The following is an 18,145-nucleotide window of genomic DNA, read 5'->3' as shown; positions in this document are numbered from 1 at the left end:
CATGTCTTTCTTGCAGGATTTCTCAGTATGCTGGACACCCCAGTGGACACTGTAAGATCTAAAAAGGTCATGAAGGACGCACCATTTCTCAAACGTGTGGCCAGACATCCTTTCCTGGAGGCACACCTCAAAGGACTCGCGTCCCCTGGGCCTAGAACACACTTGGACATGAGGTGGCCTCACTTGAGTGCCACTCAGAGTCTGTTTGACCCCCCAGACTGTCAACATCTGTCCCTGCTGCTTGCCAGCTGACACGGTGAAGAGAAACAGGCAGCTCAGATGATCAAGAGGAAGCAGGTAGGGAGGAGGGAGTGGGGGGTAGGGGGGTGGGGAAGGAGATGCTCCTCTCTACTTTTTCTCAAAAAACCATATTGTTCTTATTTCTTTAAAATCTGTCTATAAGCAACTGCTCAATGTGGAAAGTTTAAAAGCTTTAAGAAGTATAACATAAAAACCTTTAAAAGCAGTATCTTACCTGGTAATTATGGACTTCAGGATTTGTTTTAGAGCTAAAGGAAAGAAAAGAAAAATTACAATGTAATAGGTTGTAAAGCAGCATCATTATTGATTTACAGGCAGACCTCTGAGATATTGCAGGTTCGGTTCCAGACCAGCTCAATAAAGCAAGTCTCACAATAAAGTGAGTCGTAACCTTCTTGCTGGTAGAGGGCCTTGCCTTCAATGTGTACAAACAAAACACACACACACACACAAAACCAAACCTGCAACTTCTGTGAAGCGCAATAAAACGAGGTATGCCTGTATTTAACAATCATAAGGCAATCCTAAGCCCTATCTACTCTGTTAGGAACTTTCACAGATACTATTTCTTTTTGATTAGCTGCTTCAATGAGCTCATAACTGGAGAAACCAAACAGCAACTTTCATTCGTCACAATAGAGCTCACAAGTAGAAGCAAATGGCTACTATTCCAGAATCCTGGTTGTGATGTCAAGTTTTGGTGGCAAAATGAAGGTCATCCCAATGAGGCAAACCCAGTCGTTTAGGCTCCCACTCCGGCTCTGCCGGGCACTGCTGGGTGGGGCGGGGCTCCGGCAGCCCCTGACGCTCAAGCTGAAGGGAAAGCCGCCAGCACCTTCCGAGCACCTGCCTCTCTGGGCCCCACTGCCAACAACAACGAAGCCGTGAGCTGGCCACCACCTTGGAATGTTCATTCCACGTAAGGCTCTGTCCTGGGAACTGCACACCTGTTGTTATTTAATCCACGCAGCAAGGCGAGGAGGTCAATGAATGCCGCCACCTCACTTTATAGATAAAGGAATGATTGCCTAACGGAGAGGTTAGGAAACCCCGAGGTCAGCCAGCGAATCACTCACTGGCAGAGCCAGGACTGGAATGGACATCTGCTCGATCCTAAAGTCTATATTGTTTCCACTAAGCCAGTGGTCGGCAAACTGTGGCTCGTGAGCCACATGCGGCTCTTTGGCCACTTGAGTGTGGCCACGAAGTTTCAATCGCACTGTACGTGCGCGCCCGCACGTGGTATTTTGTGGAAGAGCCACACTCAAGGGGCCGCAGTTTGCCGACCACTGCACTAAGCCAAGAAGGTTCCGGATCCTCGTGCATAATCCTATTTAATGGGACTGTTAGGTGTAACTATAAAAAAAAAGGTGGACGGTGGGTGTAAAACATAACGTGTTATTTAGTTTGCAGGCTTGGCCTCCCTCATGCAGCACCACCACCGGGCTGTGTTGCCAGGGCGCTGTGCTTGAAATCAAGGCTTACTGCTTCTCCAACAACGAGAGGGAAGCGTGTCATTGTGACGAGCCTTGCTGGGGTCTAAATGGCGCTGTGTTCCAGTTCTCCGAGGGGGTCAGGGCGCGGAGCCAGGCTCCGGGCCAGGTTCACCTCCGGCTGGATTGCAGCAGGAAGGTTAAGTGTCCTGCAAGGTGCTATTTTCCCGGATCACCTCTGCAGCCCAGAGCGCAGTTTTATCCCTGGCTCCCACAGCAATCCTCCTCACCCTGGCTCCACAGGCTGCCGAGAACAATCAAACAGCTGCGAACAGTGGTTATTAGCTCATTTGTTCCTAAAGGGTATCTTTACTTGGGGTTTCTTTTATTTATTTTTTGGGAGTTTTTTTTTTTTTTTAGTTTGTTTTGGTTCCCAATATATGTAATCACTAGATGCTAAGTGGCAAATGTAATTTTATTAGGGAAAAGCCAACACACAAAACAATCACTTCCCTAAACAGCAAAGGAAAGAAACACTGTAACGCACAAACCCCTGAGAATTAAAAGCAAGACATGCTGAAGGGCAGGGAAAGCAGCCAATACTGTTAGCATATACTAGCTGCCACAGGGATGCTAGAAACAGGGCAAAGCCTGGAGGCTCAGCTAACCATGCAGAACCGTGCAACCTTCTCCCTCCCGGGGAGAGGGTGGGGAGCAGGGCCTGATGACCAGCAGCTCACAGGACCCTGGACCCCCTTCCTCAGGTGCTGAGAAGTGAACCTAGACACAGCGCTGGACCCTTGGCCCCAGCAGAATGCCCTGCAGGTAGTTTGAAATCAAAGACTCGAGGCTGAGTTTCCAGCTGTGTGATATACAAGGGGCCAGCTGTGCTCTCCAGAACCGTGGGGATCTAGAGCCTTGGGGTACTGGGGGGAGGGGCGGATGAGCAGCAGGCGCTGGCCCCCTCCCTCCCCACTCTGCTTTGTCCCCAGTTCTCTATGTTCTCCACGTCCCTCTGTTCTCTATGGCAGGTTTCATCTGGGGGCCTAAAAAAACTTGAAAAGAACATTGATCCAGTCCAGCCTCCTTGTTTTCAAGTCAGAAAGAGGAGGCCCAGAAAGGGGGAGGCCAAGGCCCCAGAGCTGGGTGAGAGCCACGCTGGGGCCAGTCTCCTGATCCCCGGGCAGGGATCTCCCCACCAACAAGGGCTTCGGCTACTGGCTCCACCTCGTGTGCTGCCAACTGTCCAGAGTGCATGGCACAGCCCAACTGTGATCTCAAAGACCATGCTCCCTGGCAGCCTGAGGCCTGTACCTCCGACGGCTGAAAGGCTATCAGTGGTTCTCAACCTGTGGGTTGTGACCCCTTTGGCAGTTGGACGACCCTTTCACAAGGGGTCGCCTAAGACCATCCTGCATATCAGATATTTACATTACGATTCATAACAGTAGCAACATTATGAAGTAGCAACGAAAATAATTTTATGGTTGGGTCACAACATGAGGAACTGTATTTAAAGGGCCAGAAGGTTGAGAACCACTGGGCTAACTAAACTGGGCTACTGGTCGGTCCTTGGAGCTTGGATGCAAGAGTTGAAACAACTACATTCTGTGATTCTCTACCAGCCTGTCCACTAATAAGTCAAAACTCCCTTAAGAACACAGTTGTTTCAGAGGGAGAAAAAGGCACATTCAAGGTAGGACGAGGGTTCTTACCTGGGCTGCCCACTAGAATCACCTGGGGGCTTTCAAAACCACAGGTGCCTGGGCCCCACCCTCAGATCTTCCCTTAGCCTGAGGTGTGGCCTGGGTGACAGGGACTCGTCAAAGCTGACCAGGTGATTCCAATGAACAGGAAAGATCCAGAATACCTGTGCTGGGGAAGCGGCTGTAAACCTGGCCTACCTGTGATTGTGGTCACATTTGATTGGCTCACAGACCTGTTCCTTCATTTACATATGGCTCTAGTGGCTCTGGTGCTCCAGCGACAGAGTACCTTGTAAAAGCGACAGCCCAGCCTGCAAAGTCTAAAATATTTCCTATCTGGCCCTAGTCAGTTTAGCTCAGATGATAGAGTGCCGGCCTTCAGACCGAAAGGTCCCAGGTTCAATTCTGGTCAAGGGCACATGCCCGGGTGGTGGGCTTGATTCTCAGTAGGTGGTATGCAGGAGGCAGCCAATCAATGATTCTCTCTCATCATTGACGTTTCTCTCTCTCTCTCCCTCTCCCTCTCCCTTCCTCTTTGAAATCAATAAAAACATATTTAAAGTATTTCCTATCTGGCTACAGAAAAAGTTGGCTGGCTCCTGTGCTAGAGTTTCAGTCTTCTGACAAGTTCTTTTTCCTACAGGAATTTCAATAAAGTGCTTAATAAAGGTCTTCTACCCTGTATGACGATGAAACCTGCCTGTTACAGAGCGAATCCTGCATCTGCTCTTGCACAGTTTTTGCTCATGAGCACGGCCTTCCCTTCCCACCGCTGCCTGCAATGCCACGAGCACCATGTGCTGGGCGCATTCCTTTCACCTTTGTCACCCACTGTTAGGGCAAACAAAGCACAGAGCTACTCAAACAAGGCAGCTGTGTTTTCTAAAACAACAACTGTCTTGAAACCTTCTCCTGTGTACTCATGGAGAGCCAGGGGGATGGTACAGCCAGGCAGCAGAAAAGGAAAAAAAGAAAATCAGCAGACACACTCGGCGATTTAATTGTATCAAGGAAAAAGTCAATATTGAAAGTAAATATAAGAGAGAAAACAGCTGCACCCCAGGGCCTGGGGGCACTTACCAGAGCTGAGCAGCTATCACCGGGTTGCTTGCTTTAAAACAAAAACAGAGAGCACGACATTTTAGAGAGCTTTCTCACTTTTACCGCGCGATGACAAGGTGCAGGGGAAGGGGGGGAGGGGGGCGGGGGACGTCCGTGATCTAAGAGCAGCCTCAGCGCCAGGAGGCAGAGTCTCCACGCGGCTGCTTCTCCTTTCGGGAGGGACAGTACGAGTCCTTTCCCTGGAGCCCTGCCCTCCGCGTGCGTGCCCAGGGCCAGGGGCTCTGGGCTGCAGAGGGGCTGGACACAGCCCTGGCTCTCAAAGAGCTCCCAGCCTTGACCCAGACAGAGAGGTGTAAGGTGTTCTTGGCTAAAATACAAGCATGAACCTACGGGGCGCAGGGCAGCCACTGACAGGGGCAGGCTGTGCGTCTGTGGAAGGGGCCGCGCCAAGAGGCACGGATGATCTAGACTCTACTTTGTCTCAAAAAAATGCAGCACGGAGAACCATTCATAGCTTCCCCAAGATGCCAGAACTCTGGCTGGAGAAGCTGTCAGTAAAACAGAGGAGGAAAAAGAGGATGGAGACCAGGACGGAGGTGGAGGAGAAACACAGAACCTGGAGCGTGGGGGAGCTCTCGGCCATCGCAGGGGCCAAGCATTAGGATGGGCCCTCCCCTCTGGGGCAGCCACACCAAGACCCAGGCAGAGAGGTGTAAGGTGACAACAGCTAAAATACTAATACAGTATTATATGTCACTATAATTAAAAAAATAAAAAGCTTTAGCATGACAAAGCAGAACAATAGGAAGTGCCTTCAAAATCTGCTTCACTGGCCAGCCGGTGTGGCTCAGTGGCTGAGCATCAATGCATGCACCAAGTGGTCCCCGGTGTGATTCCCAGTCAGGGCACATGCCTGGGTTTCAGGCTCGATCCCCCGTAGGGGTGTGCAGAAGGCAGCCGATGGATGTTTCCCCTCTCTTATTCGTGTTTCTATCTCTCTCTCTTTCCTCTCTCTCTAAAAATCAAAAACATTTGTTTAAAATATATTTTTATTGATTTCAGAAAGGAAGAGAGAGAGATAGAAACATCAATGATGAGAAGGAATCACTGATTGGCTGCCTCCTGCACATTGGACCGAGCCCGCAACCCAGGCAAGTGCCCTTGACTGGAATCGAACCTGGGACCCTTCTGTCTGCAGGCCGAGGCTCTGTCCACTGAGCCAAATAGACTGGGGCTAAAAACATATTTTTTAAAAATGGTTCTCTGAGGAGAAATTAGAGAGGATTTTAAAAAAATCTGCCTCCCCAAGCTCCTCGGGGATTAACCAGCTAAAGCATAACGTCAAATCCCAAGGCAGAGTGGAGAGCACGCAACCTTTGAATGTCGAATGTCTCCGGGATGGATAGCGTTTACTAGGCTTCCTCTCGAAGGTGCTGGTTCTTCGTAACCGGGCCCCGTGAGTCGCCTGATATTCCGTCCGCCCACTGGAAAGTAAATATTTTATTGCACGTCACCCATATCAGAGTATCAGTACCTTACACATATCTGAAAGTGAACCTTATTTCCCAGAGTTCCAGTGTCAATTCCAACTTATCGTGACTCGTGTGTCGAAGAGCACACTAAGTTTTGCCTTCCATTTGGAAACAAAATCAGCTTTGCCAAATCCAGGCCGTAGGATAGAGGCAGGCACTTCTATCAAAGGACAAAACGTGCAATTTAGGTACCGGCTACTTGGCTGCACAAACCAAGCAGGTTCCAGTACCTGGAATGTTTCACTAAGAGAATACTGGCTGGCACATATAATAACCTCTCATGAAACAAATTACGCAGACATTTAAATCATTTAAAAGGCTGTTATCAATGACCACTTACCCAAACCTTGGCTTCGCTTGCCATGCCGAGAGAAACACTGGTCTCTCACCACGGCTTTCTGGGTCTCAACCGAGGAGCTGCCCAGTGTCCAGGGGGCATGCTGTTTGTGTCTGAGCTGTCATGGCCTCATTCCAGCCACTCTCGGTTTAGGATTTATCACATGGAAGGAGCCACTGGCCACCTGCTCTAAGGGCTTCCCAGGGCCAACCTCATCTCTAAACTCCCCTTTCCTTCTAAGCTTCTCTTCAAAGAGCAGAAGGGAGCCTGAGCCTGGTCTGGGCCAACTCCTGGGGGAGCTGCCTCCCAGGATGGGAAGTCCTGCCTTGGCCACCACCCCCACAGGCCATTCCCTCCTCGCTCCGACTCGAGCAGACATCAGCCTCCCCGGCGATGTCTCCGCTAACCTTTGCAGGCTGACATTCTCCATCCCCCGCAGAACCCCGTGAGTCTATTCTCAGAAAGAACCTGGTTTTTGCCCCCTGCCTTGCAGCATTTGAAAAGACATTCAAACAGCCCTGGCTGGTGTGGTTCGGTTTGCTGAGTGGCGTCCTGGGCACCTAAAGGTCACTGGTTCGATTCCCAGTCAGGACACAGGCCCAGGTTGTGGGTTCAGACCCTGGTTGGGGTGTGTATGGGAGGCAACTGATTGATGATTCCTCATATATCCAAGTGTGTTTCTCTCTCTCTCTCCCTCTCCCGTTCTCTCTCTCTAAAATCAATAAATTTTTTTTTAAAAAAATACATTCAAACACAGTAACTCTTTAAACACAAGTGCACAGCCAATCCCTTGCACAGTAGATAAATCTGAAATGAGCAGATCTGTTGGCACTTTAAACAGAGTTCAAGGACATGCCACGTGTGGGCAGAGGTTATGAAACATGTGAAGCCTTAGGTCTTGTAAGAGCTATTCTCAGATCAGTAAATGTGCCTCAGAAATCAACCTTGGGAACGCATTTAAAATGTACCCGCCCAGCCTTATTCATACATGTACATGTGGACGCCCACAGCTTCTGGTTACGAAGGTCTTAGGTGAGGTCATAAATCCTCCTTTTTAATAAACACCCAGCGAGGTTTCATGCATTTTGAGAGACACCATCTCAGAATCCTAAGTAAAAATTCATCAAAATAAATTCTGTGGGTTTTTTTTTTCAGGGTCTTTTCAGATTCAAATATTTACTGAGGCTGCCTGGGGTCACTCACACGCACGTTGAAACCTGCTCTCATTCTTCAGTGTCCCCGGATTTCCTGCCATGGGCATGTGCAAAGCAATAGAGTAGTGGTTCAAGTGTAAGACCCCGACTTCAAGTGTGGGGTTGAATCTTGGCTCTGCACTCACAGTCTGTGCCTTTGGGCAGATTATGTAACCCCTGGCCTTTAGCTTCCTTATCTGTAAAATGGGGATAATGAGAGGACCTATCCTCTGAAGGCTGCTGGGAGGACTGCGAGCTGGTACATGCAGAGCCCGCTGCAGTGCGGTGCACAGAGCTTTCCGCAGGGATGCCTACGCCCTGCGGCTGCACTGCCCAGCGCGGCAGCCACCTGCCTTGTGTGCTCTGGGCACCCGAAACTTGCTTGGTGAGACTGAACAACTACATGTTAAAATCCCTTTAATATTAATGACTCTAAATAGCCACATGTGGCTAGTGTTTCCTGAAATAGACAGGCTAGTTCAAGCCACATGTCAGCTACTAACAACTCTGTTATTATTGCCCCCAATTCCATCAAGGAGAACAGTGGCTGAAGAGCCCCCGGGCAGATCTTAGAGAAGCAGGGACAGGAGGAGGCCCAACACGAGCCTCTGGGGGCAGACCGGTGGCTCCACCCTTGCCACCGTGTTGTGTTGTGAGACGGTGCCTACCTGAATCTGAAGCGGGACCCCAGCCTGATGAAGTCTGATCTATTCGACTTGCTGTTTCCTGGCGTGCGCAGTCGGAAGAACGCGTGATGCTCGACTGCGCATTTCCAGAGGTGCTTGCAGGTCTTGGCGCTGTCCAGGCGGAATACAAACGTGTGCTCCTGCTCCCGGCCCTTCGCGGGGAAGCACAGGGTTCTCGTGTTGGTGGGCGTTAGGAACGCGGATGAAGGATTATCCACGGCCGGGGGGTGGGGGGGTGCAGGACGGGAGCAAGGCTTACCTGATCATCGTCCTCCACCACCACTAGTGTCAATTTGCTCTTTTTAAAGTCCATTTTGGTAATTTTAGGCCTGGCCAGAGAGAAAACATTGTAAAAGCACAATCTGCAGGGAAACGACACGTCAAACAGCAGTTTCCTCTCTACTTTTAAAGCTTGGATTTGCTACGAAATCATTCGTTCATTTAAGCGTGATTATCCAGAGGTTTCATTGCCAATGCCATACACCCACAAATATCAGAGAATGGTGCGCCTTTAAAATGAAGCGGGGGGGGGGGGGATTGCAAATAGCCCTCAATAATCATCCATCACATATAATTCCACCACAAAATAGGAAAAGACATTTTTAATATTAGACAAAACTAAATTACCAAAAGAATAAGCCTATTTTGTTAGCTCCTTCAAAGATTAATATGCCTGTCGGGGTCAGTCCAAGAGAATATTCACAGCCATCTCTTCCCTACAAATAAATGAAGTGACAATCGGTACAAGGTTCTAACAGGTGGTCACAGAGCAGAATGCAAAAACAGTTCGCTCACCACGTTACATTGTTTGCCCATCGTTTACCCACTGCTCAGGCACAGCGAGACCCAAGGACTTGAACGCACCCAGTTCTTACCCTGACAACGTGCATGTCTACCCCATACATTTCCAGCCACTTCGCTTTATTCAGATAGGACAGCTCCGCCTGGGCAGGGCTCTTTCCCCTTAGAGAAACCAATGGAAAGACATGTAAACTGCAACTCGTACACCCACGAGGTTCTGAAGGGCACAGCCATGCACTGAGGGATTTTATGCAGCAATGAAAGGAACGGGGGACACCCATTTATACTAACACACCTCCAGACAGACCGTTCACTGGACAGGAAGATGACAGAGCAGTGTTTCTAATGTGAACACTTAAGGAAAGCATTTGTTGGTGTGTAGATACGGGTATGTATATGCAAAGGAAAGGCGGAGAACACAACAGCTGCCTGCAGGGGGGAGAGGGGCGTGCAGGGGTGCAGATGACTCTGCAACCACACATTTCTATGTGATACAAGAATGCACTAACAGCCCAGACAATGTGGCTTAGAGGTTGAGCATCAACCTATGAACCAGGAGGTCATGGTTCAATTCCCCATCAGGGCACATGCCTGGGTTGAGGGCTTGATCCCCAGTGGTGATGGTGGTGGGGGAGGTGTGTGTGCAGGAGACAGCCAATCAATGATTCTCTCTCATCAATGATGTTTCTATCGCTCTCCCTCTCCCTTCTTCTCTGAAATCAATAAAAGTATATTTATAAAAAAATTTAAAAACAGAACACACTGTCACTCTCCATTTTCAAAAAAGTCATATGCCCTTCAGAATGACTGAGGGACAGAAGGAGTTTCTGAGTCCTAGAGTGACTTGGAACGGGCAGAGTTTGGGGAAGATGGGCCGGGAAGGAAGAGAGGCTAACGTCTGGGAAATGTGAGCGGAGGCACTACTGGCAGCCCAGGCATAAGAGCGGCAGACTGGGGTGTCTACGGGGGAAAGGAGGAAAAAGCCCAAAGATAAATGGTAGGGCTGGTTTTAGCTGCAGTGACCACATGTCCTGAAATCACATGGTCTCAGATATGAGTGTCCCTGTAGGGACAGCATGGGCTACATCTGAAGAGTTCAGACCATGGACAGAGACCCAGGTATGGGAATGTTTCAAAGCAGCCTCCTCCCGCCCACCTCCCTCCCCCTTCACTTTCTTCAGGCCAGGAGAGAAGGGGCATTCCTGGCAGCAACTGAGCAAATCAGGCTTGGGCTCTATAACTCAGGGAAACAGGATATGCTTCGGTTCTTACTGTACATCTCTAGAAAGAGAGAGACGTCGTGTGGGCCTTAGGAAAAACAGGACTGAAGCACGGGAGAGAGGTGAAGAGTTGGGGCTGCAGTTTGATAGTCGATGAAAGGATCATGCAAAGGCTTACATATCACAAAATAAATGCGTCAAGGTACCTGCACTCTTTCCACCTCTGGAAGATATCGAATTCCATCGCTTCTGTCTGATTTGGAATGAACCGAAACTCAGACACAAGCTCTGGGGTGTGTTCTGGAAGCTCACATTCCCCAAGCTCCGCTGCAAGTGTCACAAGAAGGAGAAAAACAGGAGACATTGAGTGCTTTTCGTTGCTGCTGCAACCAGGTCCAAAGGCATTTTGCACGGTAACAAAGCACAGGTACCCCGAATGTGTAATGCACTCCTTCCAGGAGGACCCGACTCCCGCTCGGTACCCACATGTACATTCAGAATCCTCCCATGGGGCACAACACCATCATCTTAGTGATGACTGTCTTTCTCCTGATTATTGCTCCTGCCCGGGGAGGCCCTGAGTATATTTCCCCCGCGAAGTGGTAGAGCCTGAATGTGCAATAAAGAGGCAACTGCAGGGAATGAGGACCTGCCCAGAAACTCATTTAACAAAGCTCTCGTGAAGTAGGTGGGTCTGAGCAGCACTCCAGGGTCTGCAGTGCTGAGAGGACCAATCAAGAATTCAGTACATGCAGAATCCAGGGGAAAAATATGTTGGGAGAGAGAGCGAAGGAGGGAGGGAGGGGGGAGGAGGGGATGTAAGGGCTGCAGGAGCAACTGCTGCAGCTCAGGCAGAACCAGGGAGGGAGCCAGTCATGCAGAGAGGAGGGGCAGCCACGTGGGCGATCCCCACCGAGGGTCCTTGCTCTCACCACGTACCCCACAAGGGGCCCCATTCCTCCAGGACACGAAGGGGGAAATCCACCACCTCTCCCGCACCTCTGCAGCACAGGAAGCGACCCCAGGATGAAAAGGAATACCCCAGAGGCTCCTCTGATCTCGCTACACAAAGTGGGTCGGTTGTCCCTGGACCAGCAGCACCAGTATCACCTGGGAGCCTTCTCACAATGCAGACTCTCAGTCCCACCTCAGACCTACCGAAGCCAAACCTGCCATTTCTTAAGGGGCCCAGGGAATTGGTGCACCCGTTACTGTGAGAAGCACTGATCTGCAATAGTGGTTTGCAAATGCGAGCGTGCAAACTGGAGGGCTTGGTACAGCTCGTGTCGCTGGACCCCACCCCCAGGGATGCTGATTCCGTGGGTCTGGAGCAAGGCCAGAGAATGTGTGTTTCTAGCAAGTTCCCAGGTGGTGCCGATGAGGCTGACCCAGGGAACATACTTGGGGAACTACTGCTTAACACAACAAATCCAGTCAACCGACCAGCCAGCACATGCCTGAGTCCCTCCAGTGACAGCAACTCGCTGCGTCCCCAAGCAGCCCTTTCCCTACCCCACGTGGGCTGTGCCAGGCCAGTGTGCTGCTGAGGACTCCAGCTGCTGGCAGAGGTCGATAAAACTTCCCCGATCACACAGAGGAAGCACTAACACAGACTAAGACAGGTGGTGGGGAGACTGTACGAGACCGTGTCTGACCCGGGGAGGGACCTGGTGAATGTTTCCTGGCCTGATGCGGCCCCTCTTCTGGACGGGAACCCTGAGACCACCAGTGGCCTGAGTCAGGGTGGGCAAAGTCACTCATGAAGACTTCCCTGGAAGCCTTGACCCAGAGAAGGCGAGGTCTGGGCTGAGGTGGGAGGCCACTCTGACCACTAAGGGGTCACCCTGAAACTGGTGACCTGCCAAGCCCAGAGGGGCAGTCTGGGAAGAGATCTCCTTGATAGGAACCACTCTTCCCTTGCACCACGGGCCGAAGGGAGGCAGTGGAGCCCTGTGCTTAGTGGCTGTGTGTGGACAAGGCCCCTGGCACCATCAAGCACAGGAGAGAGAAGCCAGACAATGACAAGGGTTCCCTGGGGCTCGCAAGGGGCTGGCGTCCCTCCTCCCTACGACTGGGCTAAAACGGGCCGGAGGGAGATCATTTGTGAGATAGCATGTCTGCTTTCCAAGAATCTGCTGGCAAAACCTGACACTTGCCCTAGCCGGCTTGGCTCAGTGGCTAGAGCGTCAGCCTGCGGACGGAAGGGTCGTGGGTTTGATTCCGGTCAAGGGCATATGCCTGGGTTTCGGGCTCGATCCCCAGTAGAGGGTGTGCAGGAGGCAGCTGATCAATGATCCTCTCTCATCATTGATGTTTCTATCTCTCTCTCCCTCTCCCCTCCTCTCTGAAATCAATAAAAATACATTTTAAAAAAACAAAAACAAAAAACAACCTGACACTTCCCTCAGTCTGCGAACTCTGTAGCCAGGGCCCCGCTGTGGAGGGGGCAGAAAGAGCTCAGACAGGAGGGGGAGCCCACCTCTGCCATATACTATGTGTGTGGTCTGGGCAAGCCACTTCGCCTGGGTCTCTGATCTTTATCTGTAAAACAATACCTGCTACAAGGATGGAACAAGACCACAGGCACACAACAAATGATCATTCCTTCCTTCCTCCCTTGTTCTTTTTTTTGCCTGAATTGAATTTCTAATCTACCGGAAATTTAGTTCCCCAAAGAGCACAGCCTCTACGCAAGGCCACTGCATCCTAACACTGGAAGCGCCATTAACTCAAGGGCCACCACAGCAAGACGTGTCTGCAAGGCTCAAGCACGGGAGGAAACACGACCTTTCACATTATGCAAACCCACACAGATGCTCTAGTGATCTTTATAGTCTGGGGCAAGCTGGCTTGGCTGTGGTTGAACTGGAAAGCAGGCTGCCGCATTCACTGTTGGGATGGGCAGAGGGGGCATGGAGGGACAACGGAACAAGAACTTCCCGTAGACATCTGCATGTCTAAGTCTCCAGTCTTTTCATTTGTACCTCACATAATGACTGCATCTAAATTACACTAATGTGGCTCCAACTCAGATGGGTAGTTTCTTCAGGAAGGGCTCATGGAGAGCTGATGTTCTGGTCTGCATGGGTTCCAGGGCAGGGTATGTAGTTCTACTAGAGCTGGACTTGGTGAAGGTGGTGATGCCCTCATCACAAGGGGCGGGAGGACGAAGGGGAGTGGGCATTGACGTGTGCCTCATCCTCTAATCATTCAAGACAACAGACAGGTTTACATATTGCGCCTCTGGCCTTCGGAAGAAACCTCTCCAGTGGACTGGGGACCCCAGGTCTGACATGGCTGCTTTCATCCCATTAACCACATCCTGACATCTGCTGCTGGGCCACCAAGCCTGATGGTGTGACCTCCTGGCAACTCAGAAATTCCAGGGTGGATGGAGGCTACTTGACAAGCTGGGGAAATTTACACCCGGTCAAAGTGGACAGTCCATTTCCAAGTTCCCCAAGCCATTACATATCCTTATGGCACTTACATAGGACTGTGGTATTAGGAATCTATGTCCCTCCATGCCCCCTTCTGCCCATCCCATCAGTGAATGCAGTAGCTTGCTTTTCAGGTCAACCACAGCTGAGCCAGCTTGCCCAGACTGTGAAGATCATTAGAATGTCTGTGTGGGTTTGCATATGGATGTGAAACATCTGGCACTGTACTTGGCAAAGACAGTTACAGATGACAATATGGCCCCCTCTACCACCAATGCCTTCACACCTCAGGGCCAGGCTCCCCCTTCAATCAAAGTCCTTGGGGGCCTCTTCAACTTCATTCAATCCACTCTGCACTTACTGAGCACCTACTATATGCCAAGCCCCCAGTAGAGGATGAGAACGTTGACTAAAGAATGCGAGTATCAGAGAATGGGAATAACCTGAAGTCATTAAAAACCATCTTGATGAGTGTAAACATGACAAAATGCATGTACTAAAAAATGCCAAGTAGAAAATCATACAAAAAATGTGTCTATGACTCTGCACAGAATTACATTTTAAACACTCCACTCTAACCACATAGACAGAGTCTCTGTTTGTCTGTGGTTGGCAGGACGCAGGGTTCCTGCCTTCCTTCCACTTGTCTATTATGCTGTTGTCCCGACTTGCTATAATAAGCATGTACTGACTTTATCATTTGAGATCAACTTTTAACAAATTGGTAAATAAAAAAGCGAGAAGGCAGATCTTATTACGATGTCCAAAAATAATTAGTAATTATGAATAATTCATTATTCCATGGAAGCCAATGAGCACACTGGTAAACGAGTCCACAGCATATGTCTACCTGATGTACTGATGAAATTCCTTATGTGCAATGTACACACCAGTATCCTCTTAATTAGTGCCGGAGACGGTGGCAAGAGAGGGTTTCTTGTGCATTTGAATGCATCACATGGATGGAATAGTCAATGCAGGCAAACCTTTACCATCCAATTCCCACCCACATGCCGATGACTCCCCTGTCGATGTTTCTCACCAAGTCAGATTTGCATACTCACAAAGCTAGTGGAGGTCCCACTGGCATCTCTCGGCCAAGACGCCCTACACTCATGTCTCCTCCACCAGAGCCCAACTCTTCTTCAACCCTGAGTCATCTCTGACTTCTCTCTCCACACCTAAGTCTAATGTCCATGTCCTTCTCCTAGTATGGACAATGCTGTTGTTTGTTTTGGGGTGTGTGTGTGTGTTGAACCCCCAGCCCTAATCAGTTTCTTTTTATCACAGCAACACCTCCTCACTACACCCCCAACCCCAGCCTCCAAAGGCGCTACTGCTGACAGCATGAAACCCGTGCTCTTTAAAGGGGTCCAAAGGCGCCCACCTACCCAGCTTCTTGACCCTCACCCTCTGACACCACTTAACAGCTAGCACCTCTCTGCACATGCCTTTCTACTTTGATCGTATTCACTTAGTAACCGCCCTCCCCCTCCCCCCGCCCAGCCCTCCTCTTACAGGCCTCCTGCAGGTCCCTACTCCTAAAGGGACGACACTGTACTCTGTACATGCAGAGTATGTGGTCCTCCACGTGGTCCTCATGGGACTGCAAGCTACTTGAGGACGGAGACCATATCATATTCACTGATACCCCCAAAGCACCGCACTGTACCTGGTACACAGTAGACACTCATTTGTTGAATGGAAGTAATGGCATTAGAATGCTAAGGAACACTAAAGAACAATGTACCTTGTAGACAGAGAGCAGCTAATTCCACAGCCGTCTCATATGGGCATTTCAATCTTGGGGAAAAAAAAAGAAAGAAAAGAAATTAATGCTGTACATGGACTTTAATACTCATAACTATACAAAATGTCATTCAAGTCACTGGTCAGAAGGTAGTGATCTTTAGGTCATAATTCTTGTTTTCTGGTTTCTAGTTCTGCTGTCCACATTAAATAATGCAACCAAGCTGACTTGCATTACATACTTCCCAAAGTCAGTTCTCATCATACGGTGAAAGAATCCAATCTAGGTCTAGGTTCTATCAACCATGTGTGGGCAATTTTAGCAAATTTTGCAAAATAAATAAATAAATAAATGGGGAAATTTGGGAAATAGAATGAGAAGCCTTCCCTTTGCCTTATTATTTTTAAACTTATTTTATCTTGATATTGTACATGCACCTTTCCAAGCTGCCTTAAATCCTTCTGGAAACGAGGTCATAATATTAAAAGTAAGCAGACAGACATGGTATCTGACAGTGCCAGGACAGCTGGATACACTCAAGCATTCTCATAAGTATAACTGAGATTGAGCCATAGACAGGTATTACTGCAAATCAGGATCTCATTCGTATTTCACATGACAATTTCGTTAGAAAAATAATAATGACATACATTGGTATAGCACTTCATAGTTTTCAAAGCCTGTCACCTATATTACCCCATTTGGTCAATGCGCGGAGCTTGTAAACCCCTAAGACGTGTGTCGCCAGTGCTCCCCATCCCCCATTTGGAGATGAGGTGCAGAGTGCAGGATTGCCTTGCCCAAGGTCATCCAGCCAGTAGGGGTCAGTGCTGGGACCAGAACATCCACCTGCTTTGAAGTACAGTCAGTACATCAGGCTGAAGTGCATGGAAACTGCAAAGTACTATACAAATGCAGGATGTCTGCCATTGGTATTTTTCCAAACTGAGGACATTTACTAGAGTCGAGAGGCCTTCAGGATGAGGAGCACGGTATGGAGAAAGGGGGAGGGAGGTCAAAACACACACACACTCATAATACACACATCAATCAAAGATCTGTATTGCATGGCTGAGGAAGGCAAATGTATACACTGTACAATCTACGTGTTCTATCGCGTACGTTCTACTAAGGATTTCATAGCAGGTATTCTATGGAGGGTTTGCAAATTCAGAAAGCGCATTTTCAATTCCCTCCGGATTATATTCAAAATCAAAATGTATTCTTGTCGATATCAGGTGTTGCGTTTTAGATTCAGTAGAGTCTTAAAAGTTTTTCACATACAAGAAAATAGTCAATACATAGGCTGAAAAATGACACCGCTGTCAGAGCTAGGACTGTAAATCTTGCGTCTTTAAAACAGATGAACACTGCGTGTAAAATCAACCAGGTCAGTGCCCATGCTCCTTATCCTCAACAATCACTGTGCAGCCAGAGGCCTCGTGTTTAAAAACCACTTTGAAGGGGGGCAAAGGAAATGAGATGAGATGTCTAAACCTCTTTCTATCAGAATCAGGACATTACCTCTTTACGTTATCTGATGCCGATGGTGATGAATGAAACTTTTTGACTGTCCAAATACTTGTAAGTGTATACATACTAATAACGTATCTTGCTTGCAAATACGACAAAAGCCATTATGAATGGGGCAGTGATGTGATCAGGGAGAGAATAATTCCCAAATACACATCACTTAAGATATTAAATGCTCTTGGAAATGCTTCAAGCCATAGAGTAACCATTTAAAATAAGATGATGACAGTGATACAAGTATTAGACTCACTTTACAATGCCTGGTGTACTTTTTTTTTGAATTTTGAAAAGGGAACAAGGGTAAGAGAGTTAAAAAAAAAACAAAAACAAAAAACAGTGAATCATTTAGAAATATACTGCTATGTGATCTATCCTGGGTTTAAGAGTTAGAACAAAAATGTACTTACTTTCCTGAAAGAATGTCATGCCTGAGTTGTAAAACAAACAGGTACCTGACAAACATATACAAAAGTCAACAGAGGATCACTCTTTCCCGACTCGATCCCGACTGCCCAGCATGAACCCGCCCCGCATGCAACCCCAAATTCTGCATTGTAAGGAGGGGGTCCAACTCCAACGTGGTGGAAGCATCTCCTCCCGCGTCTGCAGGAAGGTGAGTGCATGTAGGAACTTGCAAGATACTTGGAGGATGGAACATGGGACATGGCAGGGTCCAATGACAGCCTCCACACCCCCTCCGTGTCCCGGGAGAGGGCCAAGCACTGCATGCGGCGCTCATACACAGCAGGCGTGTGACGTGTCCAATCACACGGGCAGGTGGAGCCACCGTGTGGGGCCCTCAGCCAGCCCCACCCGGGAGTCCAGAAAGGCTGCATCTGACTGTATCGAAGAGTTTACGGCTGACTGTCGTTAGCAGCTGCGTAAGACTTTTTTCCTGATGCAGTTTAACTGCAGACTCTGTCTTTTAAAAAACTGTCGACATGTATGCGCGCGCGCGCGCACACACACACACACACACACACACAGAACAAAATTCAAAAATCCTGGAACAAAATTCAAAAATCCTGGACAGGAGTAATAAAAAATGGGAAAGCAAATAACACAAGTAGGGTTCACTTAAGTAAAAAGACTAAGTGTCGTGGCCTAAACAAGTAGTTTCTGACCAGATGCACGTGGGCATGGGAACCACGTTAGAGTGCTCTGTAAAAACCAAAAGGCTGCCCACGGTCC

The 18,145-nt window shown here is 49.0% G+C and overlaps 1 protein-coding gene across 1 annotated transcript in view; it reads right to left on the bottom strand.

The window, feature by feature from the left end:
* The window catches only part of EPB41L4B (erythrocyte membrane protein band 4.1 like 4B), a 106,794-nt gene that overhangs the window by 52,582 nt on the left and 36,067 nt on the right, over positions 1–18,145 (bottom strand). The window contains 10 exon segments of the mRNA XM_023753296.1: positions 476–509; positions 4,481–4,511; positions 5,837–5,946; positions 8,193–8,362; positions 8,470–8,539; positions 8,838–8,926; positions 9,086–9,173; positions 10,438–10,558; positions 15,422–15,474; positions 17,362–17,406. Coding sequence (XP_023609064.1) covers positions 476–509; positions 4,481–4,511; positions 5,837–5,946; positions 8,193–8,362; positions 8,470–8,539; positions 8,838–8,926; positions 9,086–9,173; positions 10,438–10,558; positions 15,422–15,474; positions 17,362–17,406 — 811 coding nt within the window.

The sequence above is a fragment of the Myotis lucifugus genome, unplaced genomic scaffold (genome assembly GCF_000147115.1).
Source record: "Myotis lucifugus unplaced genomic scaffold, Myoluc2.0 scaffold_43, whole genome shotgun sequence".
NCBI classification, from domain to species: domain Eukaryota; kingdom Metazoa; phylum Chordata; class Mammalia; order Chiroptera; family Vespertilionidae; genus Myotis; species Myotis lucifugus.
Note: the sequence above shows the minus strand (reverse complement) of the source record. Positions and strands in the feature narration are given on the sequence as shown.